This window comes from Platichthys flesus, chromosome 6, assembly GCF_949316205.1.
Source record: "Platichthys flesus chromosome 6, fPlaFle2.1, whole genome shotgun sequence".
Classification (NCBI taxonomy): Eukaryota; Metazoa; Chordata; class Actinopteri; order Pleuronectiformes; family Pleuronectidae; genus Platichthys; species Platichthys flesus.
This window is the reverse complement of record NC_084950.1, coordinates 15,043,178-15,059,089: the sequence shown is the minus strand read 5'-3', so window position 1 is coordinate 15,059,089 and position 15,912 is coordinate 15,043,178. Positions and strand designations below refer to the sequence as shown.

General features: G+C 43.2%; 1 protein-coding gene across 1 annotated transcript; it reads right to left on the bottom strand.

Annotated features, from left to right (window-relative positions):
- Positions 1 to 124: 124 nt before the first annotated feature.
- pkp3a (plakophilin 3a) lies at positions 125 to 14,159 on the bottom strand. The gene is made up of 13 exons (XM_062389810.1): positions 13,841 to 14,159; positions 10,290 to 10,381; positions 9,053 to 9,801; positions 7,326 to 7,449; positions 6,401 to 6,605; positions 5,138 to 5,312; positions 4,523 to 4,640; positions 4,264 to 4,428; positions 4,000 to 4,182; positions 3,748 to 3,901; positions 2,888 to 3,083; positions 2,623 to 2,710; positions 125 to 1,344 (listed from the first exon to the last, which is right to left on the bottom strand). Exons 1-13 carry the CDS (start codon positions 14,061 to 14,063, stop codon positions 1,303 to 1,305), a joined length of 2,514 nt encoding a protein of 837 aa, XP_062245794.1. The 5' UTR covers positions 14,064 to 14,159; the 3' UTR covers positions 125 to 1,302.
- Between the last annotated feature and the right edge of the window lie 1,753 nt (positions 14,160 to 15,912).

The window sequence follows — 15,912 nt, the reverse complement described above, 5'->3', positions numbered from 1 at the left end:
GAGCAGGATCAAATATGTAAACAAGGAGTGGCCAACATTGCACCATGTTAATGTCGGTACTTTTACAGCTACACAGCAACAAATGCTGCGGCGCTCACACGCATGAAAAAATGCTTACAAGACATTTCATTTCCACATTTTCTCTTTATTAGCTGAAAAAGATCCAGATGATACACGTGCCTGAATACAACGCAAAAGCAAATATGAGAACTCAGTGTTTTTTCAAAACGCCAACACAGAAACATACACACTTTAGTAACGCTTATTTTCTCTAAATGAACTTGCACAAGTCGCTTTATATAAATTTAATTTTTCCAATCTAAATAAATTCAATCTGAAAAGTGTTACATTTTGAAATTGGTCTCATACACTAAACAAATATTGCATTTGTTCTGTCAACAAAGGTAAGACTGTGTCCTTCCACCCCTGTGATTCACACTCGCACCATTTATTACATTAGATGAACAGCAGTTATATAAAACAAGAAGGAGAGAGTTTTGATGTTACTTTATGAGTTCTCATTAAAATTGTGATCACACAGCATTTCATACGACAAGACAGATTTTGCAACTAGAAAAAGCCCACAACTAAATACAAAGGTCCACTTAGAAGGCACAATCTTTATCCCCAGATTTCTGAATTAATATCTATTTACATCTCTGCAAACGGTATATCTAGAGATCTCCTGTGACGTACATTCACTTATAACTACACGTTATAATTTTGACACTAATACACACATTTGTCCAAAAAGTACAAGGCTACACTTATTCAAACATTGATTTCTGTGTAAAAGAGGAAGCATTATTTACAAGAAGAATGCCACGTTAGTACCGACATTTAATGCTATGAAATAAGTGCAATGAGAAGAAAAAGGCACAAGTGTCCAGCATTTTCTCATTTAGGAGTTTAACAAAAGTTTTTTAGAAAGGGCAGCTGTTTGGATTTTATCTGGATACACAGCCCTGAAGAAAAAAAATCCCTGATTCTGCACTAAACACACACACAGACACACACACACACACACACACACAGCTCCAACAAAGAGAGTTTAAGGTGCACACATTTGTATCAGAGTCCATCGATAGTCCGTCATAGCTGGACCACATTTCTTACAAAAGTCCATTGACTTTTAAAATAGACAGAAACTCTTTTCTTCCAGCGGGTCGATCCTCTATCACTGGTGGGTTCTTATTATAAAAAAAATGTATTATCTTTGGATTGAATGAAGAGTTTATTTACTGCTCTCCCATAGAATGCTGGTAGAAGTGGACGTGCAACACATCACCTGTCGGACTTGTTTTAAATCAGCAAATCAGCAAAATCCTGTTTTACGAACCCTTTCTGTAAAGCAAAGAAGAAAAACAGACATGAAGAGATGATTATGCAGGATTGTTTTAATTATTTCTCAGCCTGGTTATTATACTTCCCACCACAGTGTTGTGGTGTGAACTACAGCTCACTGGAATGTTGGAAGTTTACCTGGAGTGACCTCTGCCCTCGCAATGCAGTGTAATCCAGGGTCGAATAATTCAATGTTTAATTATAAACATACATTTTGTCACGTGTACATTTTGTTAGAGTATATTTAATATAATAGAATATATATATATATATACAAAGTGTGAAATGAACAATAACAATTTTTCTGTTCTGTCGTGACTTGTTCATTAGGAAACTCAGCACCGCACCCTTGGGTGGGGCAAGTCGTGATCTGCAAAAGGCAGTAAACCTGGACCTGCCCCAGAGGGTGTGAGGGTGTGACGGTGTGTTGAAAGAGCAGCAGTTGGAAAGGGACAAATACAGGTTTTGAACATGTGCTACCCAAATGATACGGGAATCGCAGAGAGTGGGGTCGGTCATCCAGCTCGTAAAGACACACTCACACACCCACACCCACACACACACACACACACACACACACACACACACATATCTCTTCTACTTTCACTCATTTTTACGCTTCAACACACAGGCAAACAAGCTCACACCACCCACACACCCACGCACACACACACACGCACACACATATATCGCAATGAGGGTGGGGCCCTATACAGAGACAATTTTCTACTTATCATTGTCAAGACTCACTGTCCCTGCCAGTGTTTTGTACCCAACTGAGAACGTTCATTCAGTCAAACTATAAGCAGCCATTTCTCGACGTGAAGGGGGCAATTTTGAGGCTCAGTATCTTGCCCAAGGACACTTGGCAATGCGGATTGGGGAAGAATGTTATCGAATCGACGACCCTCCGGTAAGAGGACAATAGTCGCCCAACACAGGTGTGTGTTTTATAAATATTCATATTGTCTAAAATATGAATATAATGTCTGTAAATAAGCTGACCGATGACCGAGGTCAGAAGGTTTAGTCAGAAAAGGGAAACAATTCTTCTGTGAAGACGAATGTGAGTTATAGGTTACTCCTTTTATGATATTTTTATGACCTATGTCATGGGTCAGTAATATTCAATACTTGTAAATTCATAATTTGAGATATTCTGTGTGGATATGATCAGTAAGTGAGTCTGTCCTTTCATCACACTTATTATTCAGAAATAATTACTTTAAATGTTGGATTTTTCTGGGGAGCGATATTGTCATTTCCGCGTTGTCTCACCTTTTTGTAGTCTTTGTGCAGTTTCTTGTACTGGAACATGTTGGTGAGAACTGTGGATGCTGCCTTGGCTGCTTTCATCTTCCCAGCGCTGGAAAAAAACAAAGGGGTCGTCAGAAATGACCTCGTGTGAGACGATAGGCTGCAACATTCTGAGCAACATTCGGTATCAAATGTCCTGTAAATGTTTAGATATGTGTTACTGGACACATGTCATCTCTAGACTTATACAGAATGTTTTAACCATCGTCACGTTATGACCACTCACCTGCTGCCGGTCGAGTTCCTGATGGCGACCAGTTTGGGCAGGCCGTTGTGAAAGCTGATGTCTCTGGCTGCTAAATGGCTGCCCGTCACCAGGTTGTTGAGAATACCACAGATGTTCACCACCACATCGCTGGACGGCTCCTTCTGGTGCTCATCGTCCGGCAGCTTGGTCACCAGTTGGTTTACAACCTTCGTTGCTGAATATTAAAATATGTGTTGTTAGGATAACACTGCATTTCTTAAAACTTCGGAAACAATTAGCTATTTACTATTTGCAATGATATCCTCTATGAACATGTGCAGGTTCCTGCCAAAAAGTTGACATGTTGCTTATGTACAGACTGCTGTCAATCAACTCCTACACTGTCTTTATTGTACAGATCAACTGAATGTCTGATTGAGAGATGCTTAAATCTTGATTGCTGCAGCAATAGTATTAAATATTTTAGATTAGTATTAAATTAATGCTTAACTCCATTATTCTTGGTTTCCTGGAGGATCTAGTTTGAATTTATCACCCTTAACTCTTCAGAATCTAGTTTTGAGCTTAACAGATAGAAAACAACATTTGAATGCCAAGAGTTGGGTGCAATTTTAAATATGATTTATAAAATGTGTGTTATATTTCCCAATAAGATTGTAAGTAGCTTTGAAGGTTCAACCGATCAGAGATAATTTTGCGTCCGTGATAAAACAGTGAAGGGAATCACACAGACAAGCTACAAGGGGCTAAACACATGTGAATAGAACACGAAAGAGCAGTGTGCCTTCATCCAATATGCCAAACTCGAGTTTTTCTCACATGTGATACAACAAATACTTTAAAACAGACAAATCATGAAGGAAAAATGGAAGACTAACCCATGTCGTCCTTGTTGTTGGCATGGCGGGACAGATTTCGGAGGAGGCCTGTGAGGGAACGCAGCTCCAGGTCCTTGTTGGTACGTAGCAGGTCCAGCAGCGTTGGCATAATGCGCTCGTGCTCCAGAGCCCACCGGCTCAGTACTGACGCCCACTGCAAGACAAACAGCAAAATAACTCATAAATGAGACAAACTAACATTATAGCATTCTAGTGTTCTAACAGGTGAACTGACAAAGATACGCTTCTTACCCGCTTGTCTCCGGCTGTGATGTTCTGCAGAGCTCCGGCAGCTGCCTCGCGGGTGGTGGAGTTGATCTCGCACTGATGCAGCACGCGGTTGTACAACCCGACTATCTGAGGGTGCCACAGCCAGTCCACGCCCTTCGGCACCCGTGCCACCTCGCTGAAAGTGGAGAGATCCTGGGGCTTTCTCTGTTACACACAAGAAGACAGAGTTGAGATGGAGGGTCTGGGTCCTGGACACAAAAAGCCACAAGTCCAACAGGTACTTACGTCTTTAGCTTTCCTGCTCTGGGGTGTAAAGCAACCAATGGCCTCGCCCATCCCTGAGTCCTGATCCCTGGTCGGTCCTTCCAGGCGCATCATGGCAGATGGAGGCATCTCACTGTAGAGCTGGTAGGAGAGGTTCCGCAAGACGCACACTGCGTTTTCCACCCCCTAAGATCACACGCACAAAGATACACACAGTAAAGGTCAGACGTGGGTTGAAGAGATGCTGTTTAAATGAGGCTCAGTCTCCAGGCGCTCTCACCTTGTCTTCTGCCTTGTTCTGGTCGAGGGAGGACTTGATGTAGGCGACCAAAGAGTCCACCAGTCCGTGGGTCTCTCTCATCTGCTGACGGGTCTTCTCGTTCACAGAGCTCAGATTCCTGCACACACAGTCATTACAGATACAAGTCAGTCAGGGGTCATGCGTTTCATTAGATGCAAATGGGGCACAGCAGAGTTTGGCTTGGTTGGGTTTTTCCACTTTTGACACGATGCACCAGCTTAAGAATTTCTTTTTTTTATTAAAACAATAATTTAATTTAAGAGTAGATAAATATTTTGCAGAAAGCTTTGCAAATATTCCCCACATGCAAAGGCATTCATTAGAGCCCTCAGGTGTGCACACAAACAGAGCCGAACAAAAGCGACTGGAGCGATGCAGGCTTCTGCAAACACCAGTGAAGAGTAATGGGTGTGGTGAAAGCTCCAGTGGCTTTCAGCCGACACACGAGTTCCAGCGGCCTGCAGGACTGGTTTGACCTCACCAGTGCGGTCATGGGAGAAGAAGCAGGCGCACATGAAGCCAGAATGAAAAAAAAAACTAATTCAGGGACATTTTGCAGCTGCAGCGATGGGACGCAGAAAAATGTAAGTGCACCTGAGGCAACCCGTGGTGTTGTAGTAGATGTCGGCCTCGGAGGCGGACTGATAGATGTCCTCAGTGTCTCCGCCGCCGGACAGAGGGATGAGGACCTTCTCGGTCAACTCAGGAAGCGTCTCCCGGGCCAGCTTCTCCTTCAGGTTGTCTTTGGATGAAAGGTTCCACAGAATACCTGCATACACACACACACACACACACCAGGGACAGGTCAGCAACAAATTCAAGCATTATTATCCGTTTACCACATTACTGCCGACTTTTTGACTTTTTTATTTCTCATGTACGGTGTCGGAAGCCTTTACATTTTCATTTGAATCATGGTGATTTTTATCCTTTGCAGTAGAAAAACACACTTGTTGTCTTTCTTGTCGAGAGCTGGGTGAGAAGATGGATGTAGCTTTGTGTTCATAAAAATCGAATTGGTCCTGAACCCGTTATTTTAGGATGACCGGTCTTTGTATGAGACAGTTGAACCTATAAATCTGGAAAAGGCACATCTGCTTTGTTATTTATCACTTTCCCCAAGATTATTTTTCCTTTACTTGCGCCATCGACACAAGCTATAGCAGTGCAGTAGATATAAATCACTGTGGCTCAAAGGTCACAGAGACGGGGCCTCTGCTCATCAAGGAGCACTGTAAGTTATCCTCCTCTTCACACACCCTATAGAAAAGATAACAGCTCCACCTTTGTGTGCTCAACACACACATTGAATTCCTCTTAGATCTCCACCCTGGAGATCGGGCTTGCAACATCCTTCTTTTCCTTTAATTCTCAAGAAGTCACTGACTGAGAAAGTGGGATCGCTTCTGCTGACAACAGACGATGATGCAGATGCAGACCAGACAAGAGGAAACTAAACTTGTTCAGACTCGGGCTGTTGCTGCCCCGACAGACGTAAATGTCAAATAAAGAGGAAATGAAAGCACAACCACTGAAAGAAAGAATGCTGATATAATGAAAAGAGCTTCCACTCCCTCTTTAAAAAAAAACAAAACGAACTGAGACTTTATTTACAGTAAACACCGACTATCTGGATTCTCCTGCCATCCTTCCCGGGTGTGATATTATATCACTTTCAAAACGCTAGTCTTTGCTCAAAGTATTTCAAGGACACCACAGGCCAAGATCACGTTGCATCCAAACACAAGCTAATCAGCATTCAAGGCTGCTGGAGGCGAATGTCCACAGCAAGCTGTGAGAAAAATCTGCTCCGCTCGTCGTGGCCTACTTTAGTCTGAAATCTGTTTTTTTTCCTACCTGTGATGTTTTTGTGGAGCTCGTCGTCGTTCTCCTTGAGCCCCTCGACCAGCTGCGGGATGCCGCCCTCGTCGATCAGCGCCACTTTGTTTTCCATGCTCTCGTAGATGAGGTTGCGTGTGGCGCCAGTGGCGTAGCGCTGCACTTCCTGGTTGTCACTGTTGAAGAGCCTCACCAGCTCAGGGATGCCCTTCAAACGACGCACCTGGAGAAACAAGATCATGTTGCTTAGGATTTGTCTACTTTACATTTAATGCTTTCTTTATACTTTCTCCTATTGTTTGGTGTTTTTTTTGTTTGCTTTAAAGAGAAACTAAGCGTAAAGCCTTTTCGGATGGATTCAAATCTTGATAACAGCATCTTTCACATTCAGTTTCATCTCATGCAATGTTTGATTGTGTCTGGACTGTATCCATGGCAGTGATTAAGAGCTGGAACTGTTTAGCTCTTCCCCCGGTTTTTAATTGCAAATAAAATCCAGTCCTTGTGAGTTTAACTGTGGTTGCACGAGGGGACTGTTGGGTTTGTGCGAAGCTAAGATAGCTTTAGCTTCTGGCTGAACCTTCATATTTACTGTATTGATATGAGAGTAGATAGTCTTCATCCTTCATCCTTCACCAACTCCGAATAGGAGACTGAATATGTTAAATGTGTAAAAGAACATTTCCTTTTTAGAGGAACAATTAGGCACTGACCACAAGTCTCTGCCTGTCCTCAACAGGCTAAAAGCACTGAGGCCAGAGCAGATAAGAGGTTTAATCTTTACTATATATCAGCCATTCAACGTGTTTACTGGGCAAAGTCCACATATGTTTACTGCATGATTTAAAACAAATAACTGATTATATAACGGAGGGTCTCAGGGTGGATTGCAGAGAGGAGAGACCTGGAGGAATTGAGTTAAAGTTAAAATTGTTTTAAATACCTCTTGTTTGGCGTCGTTGTCGTTGTAACACTCATGTTGAATGTAGGCGGCACCTAGGACCTGTAAATCATGGTCGGGCTCCCTCAGGTGCTGTATAGCTGTGGCCATATCCAAGGAGGTGATCCTAGCAAAGAAGCAAAATACCCATAAAAACCAAGAATGTAAAACATTTTGGTGATGTCGTTACGCTGCTGTACTGCAAGATAGCACACATTCTGCATGACCTCTGGATGTTTGAGTGAAAACCAACAGAGTGGCCGCAATAATTACTGTAATCAATCATGGATGATTTGTATCATGTCTGAAAAACCGTTGTATTTCTTCCAAATCAGACACTGGCCTGTGAATCGGCTCGGCTAACCACACGCTGCGGGATGTGTGAAATGCAAGGACAGAAACTCAGCTGCCACACCCAAAACCAGTTCCACCACCATGGAGCCACCTCCCGATCCACAGCTCTGAGTAAAAACACACACACATACACACAGACACACACACACTCCCTCACTAAGACCCCCTGGCACGTGATGGTTGAGACACCATCATACTGGTGCATATAGCTTCACCCTGCTGCCGCTGAAGTCTCAGACACATTAAACAAGCTGAGTCACCCGAGTGAGTCGAGCCGTCATTTCCGTCATAGAGTATTATGAACTAATTAAAGGATACAGGATGATTATATTGGCGTTTACTGACATATCATATAGAATAATAATGTTCTCACAGTCAATAACTCCCAATCAAAATAATTGATTAGTCCAAAGCTCTCTAATCTAAACCCCATTCCTAACTTTCATGTTCTGAAGCAAATGGAGCATTCACCGGGAACTACTTTCAGCAGTGGAGTAATACACATGCGGTGTGTTAATGTTTGCACAATCAGTCTGGTGCTGGGTGGTGATCAGGATGTGGCGCAGACTAAATTAAACCTAAATGGCCGGTGTTTGTCATAATAAAGGAACATGTTGCCAGTGGTTTTAGGGCAATAGAGGCACAGAGGATTAAGGTGCAGTAAATAAACACTTGGCTTCACAGACAATTTGAGTTAGGAGCCGCTTCACTCTTGGTTCTGGCCTTTTTCTTACGACTTGATCTGACGTGTGGTGCAAAGTGCCAGAGAACACCTATGAGCATGCACGGTTATGGCTCGTTTTCAAGGCTATTTACCTGCTGCGGTGCATAAGAGTTGACATAAAACTATAACTGATCACATGATCGAATGTTAGACTGACTTCACGAATAGTTCAGTTTGATAGAGAATATTATGCTGCTAAAAATGTTGCCAAGTAGTATTAGTATTATATATACTGAGGTTTAAATTAAGCAATAAAGGTGAATGAACCCAAGTAAAATGTGTTTTATATGATTTCATTTGACCCTATATGTCAATTTGGAAACTTCGGCATTCCATTTGTTTTATTCTATTTCCATACTTTGATAAAAGCGTCTTCACGCTGCACTACACCTATGGACGTGATTAGGGAATGAAAATCATAGAATATTTATTCATGATACCAGATCGTAAACCTACTAATTTGAGTCAGCATCAGCGGGTTGGTCATTGGGTGGATGCAGCTGCTGAAATCTAACCAGTCGAATGCGGACCTTTTGCTGACCCAGATATGTTCAACCTACCATTACACACGCAGGCTCTGTCAATAATAGTGTGAGAACATGAAATGCACCGTCTGTTTCAACTGGAAATGCTGAACGTGTGAGTGTCTCACCCGCTGAGGTTGGCCATGCTGGCTCCCATCTCCATCTGCCCATTGAAGATGTCCATCCCCCGGCCGCAACTCTGAATGCTTTTGGTTGACATGGCGCGGGACAGGGTGCCCTGACGCGGCATGATCAGGTTCCCCTGGGAAGCCGAGCCCACTCCAGAACCGATGAAGCCCCTGTCCACCATGTCCCCTCCTCTACCGTAGGAGCTCCCAGACACGGAGCCCATGCTCAGGCGGTTTCGGTTTGTAATCCTGTTGATGGTGCGGTGGGCCGGGCCTTTGAAAGACTGTTGGTGAACGATCTCTGCATCCCCTCCTGCCATCCCTCCGACACGGGAAAGAGTGCCACTGAGTGAGCGCTGCATGCTTGGCGCGTAGGCCAGGCCGCCTCCTCCTTGCCTCTTCTGGCTGCTATAGCCGTTTACTGTGCCCTGGCTGTACTGGTGGTTGTAGATGGCGTCCCGGTCCGAGACTAAGCTTCCGGCGTCGCTGGCATCGACCATCCAGGGAAACGTAGGTTGGGAATGCTGCCGCATCGTGTGCATAGAGAGGGTATCTGAGTCCATTCGGGGCTGGGTATTGGTGTTGCCCTGGTAGCTGCCCATGCGCATGTCCTCTCTGTAAAAACCACCACCACCACCACCACCAGCTCCTGCTCCACCACCTCCAATACTGATCCTGTGGAATTGGGCCATATCTGGGCCGGCGGACCGGGCGCTGAAGCCTGACTGGGATACACGAGGAGCCTGAGGCTGAAGAGAGGAAGAACTGTTACAATCAAATGTGAGCAGAGTTATTCTCTGTGTTGTATTGAACTGCATGTGTGGGTGACTTTGAGATGAGTCACTGGTTTCTAAATGTGATCACCAACATGTCAGGAATCAAAGTTCATGGCCTCAGCATTCACCGTTTAGGCGTGGAGGATTTTTTTAACTAATTAAAATGAGACGTATCAGACAGCTATTCGAAATCTACAAGTTAAGGCAAGGTCACGCTCAGGTTCAGAGCTCAGACATTAGCGGAATAAAGCCTGTGTTTTCCTGTTGAATCCCAAAAATAGAGGAATCTAGAGGGTGGACATGAAAACCCTGAGCTGATCTCATCACAGCCTCCTGTGAAATACCACACGTGCTGAGCGCTGTTCATGACCCGCTGTGACACCAGCAGAGGTCCGGAACTGGTGATGTTTGATATGTGTTAAGAAATGCTTAGGCAGTGAGATAATCTGGCCGAAACTCACCAATGTTCTGGAGCCGGAGGTCATGTAGGAGGACTTTGAGCTGAAGTTGGGGTTGTAGGTGTGATATTTCACTGATGAAGTGCCACCGTATTCTGAAATAAAGCAACAAAATGGAAAAACACATGAGTACTAAACATAATCAAGACATTTACAAAAGTCGAGAAATATTTTCTGAAAAGACAAAAAACCAGCTCCAATCCATCTGTTGTGAAAAATATATCTTCAGATCTTTATAAATAAATAAGAAAAAAGATGACACTCCAAATTGGTCAATTGAAAAGTTTTTCCTAGTCAAAGTGCAAATGTCAGCTTTACAAAAGAAGATGAGAAATGACAATCGACTTTTTTAGGAATTCCTAAAACCTTGATTCATATCTTTTGGATTTTTACGTGGAAATGCTGGCTCTCCTTGACAAGCTTTGGCCGAGTTCAAATCATAAACACTTATTTACTTTTACAAGCTCATGTTTTAACATGGATATCTAGTTGGTCGTTATTATAACATTATACATGAACATAACAGACTTAGACATTTAATTAAAAAAAGAGATCAAATACAACAGGGAAAACTTTCAATGATCATAGGACCAGAGTGAAGATTAAACCACATGGAGCTGTCTCGCCTCTCTAATTCACAACAATGATTTGCATGAAAAATGGCAGGTGTTGTGTTGCAGTTGGAGACTGAGGACAAGACTGTAACAGGAGGAGGAGGAGTCCAGTCACCAGGTCTCTGGTTACCGCTCACCTGGGAGAATACTTCTCGACTGACACACACATTCATCTCTCAGCACGGAGAGCGTGTGAATGTTTCACTCTCCTCTACAGGTCGTTGTGTGAGCGGTGAAGCTGATGGCGGCAAAACGTTGAATACGGTCCGGGCCTTGAGAGGCTGATCGCTGAGTCAAATATCTGGGTCAACTGAAACCAGAAAAGTTCAGTGATAAAACCCTGTTTATTAAACTCAGTGTGTGTGTATGTCAACTAATAATTCTGTCCAGGATCTTATTGAAATCTCCTTAGAATGAATCTGTTGTTCCAGGTATGAAACAGTCATGCAAACAGCCGTGTAGCTGTGTGAGCCTGCACTTACTATTACTTTACAACAATAGTTAGCACTAAAGGTACTAATGATAAGTAATGATGTACTCATGATAACATTGGCTAAGTAGAGGGGCCCTCAGTACATACCTCCACCAAGACTGATTGGCCTTCTTCTCTCCATATTGCACACACATTGACATCAGACATCTTCTTCAAAACTATTTGTATTATATCACCTGTTCATAGATATGAGCTTCTACCTTTTGATTATAATATCTTCTTCCTCTTCCCAAACCTGTCAAATCTTGCCCTGTTACAGAAAGTGATAAAGTGAAAAAATTCCTAAATCTGGTTCCTTAAATCAAATCTGCTCTGAAAGGTAATATGTTCTTTCTTGGCCCATGTCCCAATTTACCACAGTTGCAATAACATCTTTTCAGTAGTTTATTGCGTAACCCTGGCAACAGACAGACAAACAGTAATGAAAACGTGTCAGCTGAGGTAGAATGCTATCCGATTTTCAGGTAGACTACTTGAATTTGATTTGAAAGGTCACACTTGTGAGCAGAGTGAACATTTTCAGACACCCTTGACTTCTACTTAGCACGAATACACAACGGCATCTCTTGGCCTAGTTTCAACACAACCCAGGCAACGCCCGACACACCTGAGACCCACAGTTTTTACAACACGCAGCAAACACACCCTGAAAACTCCTCCATCAGGAAACTTTTTTTTCCTTCCTGTTGTTTTTTAAAAAGTGAACTTTGTCCACTGAATCAACAAACAGACAAAGGTTTGCACATTAGCGCGCACCCACACCCACACACACACTTTTTTCACTCTTACTTTCTGCTGAGCTTATCCACATATGAACACCAGTTATTGTCATAGATTGAAACTTGTTGCAGGATGAACATTTAGATTCGGAGGAAGGGGCGATCCTTGCCGAACCCTAACCCTAACCCTAACACATCCGATCACAATGAACTCCTCTAGAACCACCAAACCACAGAAATGGCAGCCTTCCCTGCCGTGTCATTATTTATTCTTCCTCTACTTCTTGAAAAGGTTTCAAAACATGATTGAGATGACGTGACAGTATTTTATGTTTGCCTCTGTTAAGCCGCTAGCGTTGGCCCCTCAAGGGGAAAAAGCCCAAAACTAGTAGGGTGAGAAACAGATTCTGCCTCAGCCGCAGCCCAGAATATTTGGTGTTGATTAGGGAAGGCTCTGACGTGGAGCTGCTTGGAGTGCTCGCGGCGGTTTGACACATTCATGGAAAGTGACGGAATGTCCTTACACTTTAGGAGACAGGTAAACAAGTTTTAGACTCCATGACTTCTACATTCACGCATCCACCAGACTCATTTCTCTTACTGCACGAAATGTGTCGCAACACCCAAGTACACTGCTGGAACCCTTTCATTCACCCTGATGCTTACATAACAATTCCACCTCCACTTTGTCTGACGACGCAGACACCTTTTTACACTTTGAACAGAAGACAATGACACTCCAGTCATCTTCCATGTATCTCTTGAACTGTCGGCCCCTTTCAGCTGAGCAAGGCCTGAAACCCAATCCCACAGAGGGAGGCTTTCACTTTACCCTGCTATCAGGGAGGATCATGAAAGCAGCTCTTGTTTGGGCCTGTTACACATTAACCCTTTCTCAGGTCAAATGTAGATATACATATACACATACACCCACACCCACGCACACACACACACAGAACACTGTACGATCACTGCTGCGTTCAGTGCAGAGCAGCTGAAAGGACAGATTTCCCCTGATGAGAAACAAACCCGCAGGAATGAAGGAGAGACGACACACACACACAAACACACACACACACACACACACACACACACACACACACACATACACATACACATACACACAAACACCAGACATATTCATACATGTTTAAACTTGAAAGTTGTATTTAAAGCTTCCGATGATATGAGTCATAGCCTACTAGAGAAATGTGAATTAAGTTAGTTTTGGTAACATCAGAAATGATTAAGCTTATAATCGATGAATAAACCAACAGGAAACATATTATTCAAACCAAATATGGTGGGTTGATTATTCTTTTAAGAAAAAACGGGAAACAATCCACAGGGTCAAGCCTCTTAAATGAGAATATGTCTGGTTTTCTAATACACAGATATTAATAAATAATCAATAAATCGTCCATTTTCAGGAATGAATGAATATATGGTGGAGAAGCAAAGACAATTTTTGAAAATAGTTCAGTTCCTTGGAGTAAAGCAGAAGGAAACAAGGTTATAAAACTGACTGGTCAGACTGGCGCACAAAGCCACCTGACTCGTGTACCTGGGTGGACACTGAGTGCTTCTGCCTTGAATTCACAGACCGCTCTAAACTGAACCTAGATCCGCTCAGTGCGCGAAGCAAAGCGGACCCATCCAGAGACAAAGAGAGGAACATGTATCCAGAGCAGTTCCCCTGAGAAAAGCTGAGTTAAGAGACCTCTTTACCTGACGCGGCGTAATGCAAGGCGGATCCATTCTGACGCGGAAGTGTGGACTTCTCCGCGAGTCTCATCTGGACCTGCTGCTGGACCCGCCGCGATCTGGACACCTCGTCCGACGCGGAGCCCCCATTCCCGAGGCGGACCTCAGACGGGAGCCCGTAAGTGGTGACGGATGTGTGGGGCTGCAGGGCGGACAGAAAGACATTCTCAGAGCCCACGACACTCATGGTGGAAAGGTTAGGAGGAGAGACGCTGGCGTCCGGACAGAGCGCAGCTGCGAACAGGTTGTTGTGTGTCCGCTGAACGTGGCGGAGGCGACTGAGAGGCGCACCAGCAGGGGGCGGGGCCTCATGGGGCAGAGGACACCTGACGTACAGGTGAGTGAGCTGCGTGTGTGTGTGCGTGTGTGTGTGTGTGTGTGTGTGTGTGTGTGTGTGTGTGTGTGTGTGTATCTGTGTGTGCGTGCGTCTGTCTGTTTATCTACTGCGGTCAAGCCAGCCGACACTCGCGTCTCTGTGGTCAAATCAGCAAAACACCGAAATTCTACTGCACCCATATACTGATATTTATGGTAAACGCATCCAAACCGCCCAGAACGGAAACGGGGATATTTCATAGCACAACAAAAACAGTTTGTTCAATAATTCCAGAGTGAGACTGACATGCCTGTGTTCAGGACTTCTCAGGCTACCCACACACTGAATATCAGACATTTTTACTGTACAGATTAAGAGATTTTTAAAAGTAAAGTCCAACATTTCTACTGTGTAATAGATCATTTCTGGATATTTCAAAGTACTATAAAAACCGTTTGCCCTATAATCCCAGATTGAGACTGATATGGCTGTGTTCAGGACCTCTCTGACTACCCACATACTGAATATTAGACATTTTTACTGTACAGATTAAGAGATATTTCAAAGTAAAGTGCAACATTTCCAATGTGTAATAGATAATTTCTGTATATTTCAAAGTACTTTAAAAAAACTTTGCTCAATAATTCCAGAGTGAGACTGATATGCCTGTGTTCAGGACCTCTCTGACTACCCACATACTGAATATTATACATTTTTACTGCACAGATTAAGAGATATTTCAAAGTAAAGCGCAACATTTCCACTGTGTAATAGATCATTTCTGGATATTTCAAAGTACTATAAAAAAACTTTGCTCAATAATTCCAGAGTGAGACTGATATGCCTGTGTTCAGGACCTCTCTGACTACCCAGCTACTGAATATTAGACATATATCCAGAAATTATCTGGGTCCTGAGGTCCTGAACACAGCCATATCAGTCTCACTCTGGAATTATTGAGCAAACAGTTTTATTGTACTTTGAAATATCCAGAAATTATGTATTCCACATGGGAAATCTTGCACTTTACTTTGAAAAATCTCTTAATCTGTACAGTAAAATGTCTGATATTGAGTGTGTGGGTAGCCTGAGAGGTCCTGAACACAGTCATATCCGTGTCTCTCTGGAATTATTGAGCAAACTGTTTTTATAGTACTTTGAAATATCCCTGTTCCCGTTCTGGGCGGTTCGGATGCGTTTACCATTAATATAAGTATATGGGTGCAGTAGAATTTCTGTGTTGGCTGATTTGACCACAGAGACTCGAGTGTCGGCTGGCTTGACTGCAGTGTCTAACTTGCTGTGTCTGTGTGTGTGTGTCTGTCTGTCTGTGCGTGTCTTTGAGTGCGTGTACACACTGCTGTGTAAGTATTGCCATTATTAACAGACTTATCCAAATTCACTCGATAAACCTCCATTAAACTGTTCAAACCAAATTATGTGCTATGCTATGCTATGCTATGCAATGCTATGCTATGCTATGCTATGCTATGCTTTGCTATGCTATGCTATGCTATGCTGTGCTATGCTATTTTGTGTTGTCTTATGTTGTGTTTATTGCTGTCAGTTTAACACGTTATTAACGGCGTTAACGCAAACCCATTTTAACGCATTTAAAAAAAAATTATCGAGAGACCAACGCAGAGCTGCCAATTCTCACGCTTTCGCCATGTGACACACGCTTTTGCATGTTGGTGGTTGACTTATTCACAATAATTTT